The 5,816-nt window shown below is 52.3% G+C and overlaps 1 protein-coding gene across 1 annotated transcript in view; it reads right to left on the bottom strand.

Annotated features, from left to right (window-relative positions):
• KDELR3 (KDEL endoplasmic reticulum protein retention receptor 3) overlaps nucleotides 1–5,810 on the bottom strand; it is a 9,109-nt gene extending 3,299 nt beyond the window's left edge. The window contains exons 1-2 of the mRNA XM_011354384.2: nucleotides 5,609–5,810; nucleotides 2,477–2,577 (exon numbers count right to left, since the gene is read on the bottom strand). Coding sequence (XP_011352686.1) covers nucleotides 2,477–2,577; nucleotides 5,609–5,699 — 192 coding nt within the window. The 5' untranslated portion in view covers nucleotides 5,700–5,810. The remainder of the gene's footprint in view (nucleotides 1–2,476; nucleotides 2,578–5,608) is intronic.
• Between the last annotated feature and the right edge of the window lie 6 nt (nucleotides 5,811–5,816).

The following is a 5,816-nucleotide window of genomic DNA, read 5'->3' as shown; positions in this document are numbered from 1 at the left end:
TCAAACTCACATGGATGGCTGCCCCTTCCCTACCCCACAGTTTTTGATCTAGTAGGTATGAGTGGGCCTGAGGATTTGAATTTCTAGCAAGTTCCTATGTGACGCTGATGCTGCCGATCTGGGACTACACTAGCCTAAAGAACTATTTGTATTTAAAAACTCCGACTAAGTTATTTCCTCGAAGTCTTTTTGTCACCAGAATGAGCCACACATACTGTGTCACCACAGCCCTGTGTAAAAATATTCACTGCTGCCATGATCACGTTCTGTAAATGTGACAGTCTGTCTCCCCTGTGAGAGGCGATTCCTATAACAGGGTCTGTGTCCTGTCCACGTCTGAATCCCTGGGGCCAGCACAAATGCTGGAATGAGTCAATGAAGTGGAGATCACTTCGTCTCATAGAAATGTGGAAACTGACCTCTTTGCGCTTCCTGGACCTCATCAGTCCCTGCCAGGGCTGCCCAAGCCAGACTCGGGCAGAGAATGAGCTAAGCAGGTGGTGTTTGTTACTTGCGTGTTGAGTTTAAGTAGACAATGATTTCAGGATCTCAGATTGAAGTTCACACTGAGTTCAACACCAACAGGTAATAGCAGCCTCCCTTCCACTAATCCTAGAAACAAGACGTCTGGAATCCCAGAGGGACATCTCTGATATCGAGAGGAGAAAGAGAAATTGCTTTGGTTAACTATCTTCTGGGTATTGGGTACTTCACATATATTATCTATGTCATCTTCATAATAGCCCTGCAAGAAAGGCAGGATTCCCCCAAATGTAGCCTTTCTTCCTTAAAAAAAGGATTCCTGCTAGACACTGAACCCACTAAAAACTTTTCCCAGCCTCCTTTGCAGATAAGGATGGTCAGTGACATGTAGATGGAAGTTACTGGGTAGAGTGTGGAGAAAACTCTTTAAAAAGGGCATAATCAGTTGGCAGGCACCCTATTGCTTTCTCCCTTTCCCTGTCCTTCCTGCCCACAATATGATGTGATGATAGGAGCTCTAGCACCCATTGTGCGACCCTGAGGCAACCTTGAAGCTAGATATCACATTCAGAACTAGCCTATATAATCTACAGGGCCTCTTATTCAAAAATTAGGAATTTCAAGATGGCAATAGCAGAGCATTAAATCAAGCATGGAGCCCTTCTGAACAACTGCACAGGTCATGCACCCATGAGTCCTGGTCATATTCAAGACGGCAGAGTAGAAAGTTAAAAGGAGCTTCCAGCCCAGACTTGGACTGCCCACACCAAAATTTTGCGTTATGAGTAAAGAAAAAATAAACCCTTATCAAAATAACTCAAAATGTTTAAGTTTCTGTTATCAGTATCCAGGCAGTTACATCCCACTTTTATTGACTCTGAAGCCTGGGCTCTTTCCACCAAACTATGTTGCCTTAAAGAGCTAGGATGGTTGGCTAAAAGCTCAGAAAATGCCTCACTTCAACATAACCCAACAATCACTGACCAGGGGCTGGGACATGAGAGCAGAACTGAGAGAGGCTCGGTTTCTCCTTCTGTAAAACAGCCATGCTTCAAAGCAACAGCTTCCCGTCACAAAATTCACTTCAGACTGTTAACCTGACCATCTGACCCTCACCCGGCCTCTGTCAGCATCTCTACCACCAGTGGCATCCCTTGCCTGCCGAGCTCCCCCTGCGCTGTCTTTCCTGTCTTGGGGGTCTTTGCAACAACTATTCCTTCTGCTTAGAACGTTCTCCCTCTGCTCCTCACATAGCCGGTTGGTTCCTTGTGTCACTCAGGTCTTGGCTTACATGTCACCTCTACAGAGAGGCCCTTCTTGATCACACTCCCTGAATAGCTAGATCCCTACTCGTTCTCTATTACAGACTCTAATTTTTTTTTTTAATTTAATCGAATCTGTATCCCCAGCCCCTAACACAGGCCCAGAACAAAACAAATGCTGGGCAAATCACCCTGTTTCGATGATTTGCATAGCCTATCCCTAACCCTAGCCAGTTTTTCTTGATTGTTTTATTATTGGTCCCCCCACCCCACCCATTAGAATGTGGGTCCATGAGAACAGGAGCCTCATGTCTTCTTCAGCGACCTGGCTCTCAGTAGGTGTTCAATAAATATTTGTCGGATGGATGGTTGAATAAGTTCTTTGAAAGCTCAGAAAACCATGTTTGATTTTTTTGCTTATTTTTTAACCATGATAACAGCTAATCTTTATTAAATGTTTAATATATGACAGTAAAAATACATGTATATTTACCTTTATGACCTCATTTAAATTTTTACAACAAAAACTAGTATCTTCATTTTGCAGAGGAGGAAACAGGCACACAGAGTCCCAAGGCCAGGTCCAGCCCAGGTCCCGCGACTGCTAAGCTGCAAAGCCAGGGCTCACACGAGGTCTGCCTGGCTCCATAGCCTGAGTTCCCAAGCGTACTGTCTCACCGTGTGGTGGTCCTCGGCAGGCCTCCCCCACCACGGCCACCCAGCCCCCTCACCTTCATGACTGTGTTGTAGATGGAGATGAAGTTGGTGAACAGGTCGAGGTACCTGGTGGTGAAGACGAGAGCGAAAAGGATCTGGCTCTTTCCAGAAATGCCTATGGCCAGAGGGGGACATGAGACAATGAGACACAGACCCCCAGGCCCACATGCACTCGAGGCCCCTGGAGCCTGAGCTGGAAAGACCTCCAGAGTGTCTAATTGCCCTTAATGATGATACCCTGTCCAGACACTGCAGCTCTGCAAGGGACAGAAAACACCCCTTCCCATTGGATCACTTGAGTCTCTTCCCCTCATTAGGCTGTGATCTGTCTCCCAGTCTCCAAATAAAGACCGAACATTGAGAAGCCAGGGCATGCGCCTGCCCCGGTTCTTGCTCTGGAAAGGGTGCCAGGGGTGGTGTGATTGGCCGGGTGGGTGGAGGGGTCGAGTCTTCTCTTCACTCCACCCCCAGAGCTCCGCCTACAATCCCCAAAGCTCTTTCTTTTGGAGAACAACTCACTGACTCGCCAGGGAGACCAGAGCAGGTAGAGAAGGGACCAGGGGAGCATTCTATTCTTCTAAAATTTAAAGATTAAAAAAGCCCTTTTTTCTAGTAATAAACGTTATGTGTTATGACTATTTTCACTCTTTGTAAAACAAAAATCAGACGATACCTAAAGCTGTAAGTTAGAAAGCAGCTGCCACCTGAATCTCAAAGCCTCCACGTGCACCCTTCCAGAGCTTCGTTGCCCATCCGGACACATGACACGTGTGTGCACACATGGCACGTACAGCTACATCGAGGTGACAAAGTCGGGGTCATACTTTCCATGCTGTGTCCTCACCCGCTTTGGCCTCTTTCTTTTTTGGCTTTTCATTTTGTAAGAATTTGAGATGTAGAGAAGAGTTAGGAAGACAGCACAGCGTCCCCGGGGGCCCTGGCCCTGGCCTCCCCTAGTGTTGACATCCTGCAGTCACGGCACAGCGCACAGCGACCATGACTAATGAATTAGCATGGGCTCAGCACTACTGACGAGACTCCGGGCTTGATTCGCATTTCACCAGTTTTCCCACTGATGCCCTTTTTCCATTCCAGGATCCAATCCAGGAATCAATGCTGCATTTAGCCAGCATGCTCCCCAGGCTCCTTCTGGCCACTTCTGTTATGTCATGGAGGTGGCTCCAGAGTGAGGTGAGCAGATGCCCTGCCTCCCTCTTCTCTCGTCCCCTCAAGCCTACACCAGTCTGGAGACTTCCCCAAACCACTCCCACCCGTGCATGCGCCCACATTTCTGCATCCAAAGGCCAACCTGTCCTCATTCACCCAATCTCTCACTGAGCACTCTGTCCATCTTGAACCCCGTGTATCCGGAACCACTGTCCACACCGCTGGCCTCTCACCTCCTCTGGCCGCTCCTGTCTTCTTAGCCACCTAAACCTCTCTTCTCCCTCTGTCCCTTTGCCATCTTGTCCCACATGCCAGGGACAGTCCTGCTCCAGACTCTCCTCCGAGTTCTGACCTACATATCCTTGCCTGATCAAACTTGTCATCGCCTCTTGAACCCCGCTCCTTGTCCTGTCTCCTTCCTTCGTAAATGCCACCTCCATCCCCTCCATGCTCAAGCCAGAAAACCAAGAGCCATCCTTGAGTCTCTCTCCCCTTAGTCCCTCCCCTCCCCATTTCTCAGCTCCACTGCTCCCACCCTAGTGGCCCTCACTCAGCCCAGCCTTCCCACCCGTGACCCCCAATTGGTCTTTCCAAGTCCTTCCTTGCTGCCCGCCCTTCTCCTAATTCCAATTCTCTCAATGGGCTATTTGTAAAATAAAATTCTGCTTAAAGCTCTTAAGTGGCTCCCAAAGGCCCTTAAAATAAAGACCCACGTCCTTACCAAGGCTCTGCACGGCCCCTCCCATGGGTGCTTATCCTTCACTCCCGCTGAGCCCCCCAGGCTGGTGGCCTCCACGCTGCTCTCTCTGCCTCCTCTCTTGGCCCCTCAGCGTCATGCTTCAGGTCCCTTTCTGAGCTCCCTCCCTTGCTCCCAAACCTTCCAAGGCTCCCTAATCCCAACTCCGTAGCTTGACAGACAAGGCCCTGTCACATTTGGGCCACCCTCCCACCCGGAATCATCTCCCTCCCCGACAACCCCCAAACCCAGGACATGCCCTGACCTCTGTGACCTTTGGGCTTTTGCACCTTTGGTGCCCTCCACCCAGCACAGCCTTCCTGGGCGAGACGCCCTGCCCATCCTCCAGGAACCAGCACAGAGATGCACCGTCCTTGAAGCCTTCAGGGGTCGGCTCTCTGCCTCCTTGGTGCCCACGAGGAGCCTGCGCTCATCTCTGTATCCCCTCGCCCCAGCACAAAGGACACCCGAAGACAACATGGCTGCAGGAGGCTTGGGAAGCCACTTAATGCACTGGGTGTGTTTGGCCACCACCAGTCCAGACCTGAAACTTCTCCAAACCTCCAGCAGGGAAGTCAGACTACTGAGCACAAAGAGGGACCCCTCCCGCCATCCCGTCCCCTGGCTTCTGCTCAGGGGCAGCTCCATGCCCACCTGGGCTGGCTTGGCCTCTTCTGCCACCTCACACACAGGTGGGAGAGGGAAGAGGGCCCAGCCGTGGGGGATGTCTGCAAGGGGGCAGCAGTGGTAAGAGAAGGAAAGAGAAGACTGAGAGTTGGGGGCCACCGTGTTCCCACCTCCTCTGCCCCCCACCCTGGGCCCGAGGGGGAGGAGAACGAACAATGGGCCCAGGGCGCTGCTGTTCAGGAGCAAAGGGGATGACTGGCAGGAGGAGAGGGTGTCGCCTCCGCCCGGCCCCCCTCCTCTTCCAAATAGCAGTGGCAATGGGGAGGACGGATAAAGGGGAGTGTGGGTGAAGGCGCAAGCCCATCCCCCCTCCAAAATCTCCAGGGTCCTCCTTCTTTGATTACGGTACCAGTTTATGTTTTCTTTGGAAGCGGAGCTGTGCAAAAACTGTTTCGGTCACCCCCAAGCCGAAGTCCCCACCCTGAAGAGACCATCAGGAGGTCTCCCTCAAGCCCGGCAGGCAAGGGACATGAGGCTGGCCAGCAGAGGCCCAGCGGAGCCCCCCCGCCCCCACCCCGCTCCGGGGTCCCCCCCGCCCGCTGGGCGCGCCCCTCACCGGTGCAGCACTTGGACCTCCAGATCTTCCCCAGGAGCAAGATCATGGCCAGGAGGTGGCTCAGGTCGCCGAGGATACGGAACACGTTCATGTTCCAGCCCGCCGGGCCTGCGCGCGCGCGCAGGCAACTCCTGGAAACTTTGCGGCGGCCGAGGCGGCGGCCACGTCCCTGGCCTGCCTGTGGGTCCCGCGCGCCCCTGCCCGCGCC

The sequence above is a fragment of the Pteropus vampyrus genome, unplaced genomic scaffold, assembly GCF_000151845.1.
Source record: "Pteropus vampyrus isolate Shadow unplaced genomic scaffold, Pvam_2.0 Scaffold16, whole genome shotgun sequence".
Classification (NCBI taxonomy): domain Eukaryota; kingdom Metazoa; phylum Chordata; class Mammalia; order Chiroptera; family Pteropodidae; genus Pteropus; species Pteropus vampyrus.
Note: the sequence above shows the minus strand (reverse complement) of the source record. Positions and strands in the feature narration are given on the sequence as shown.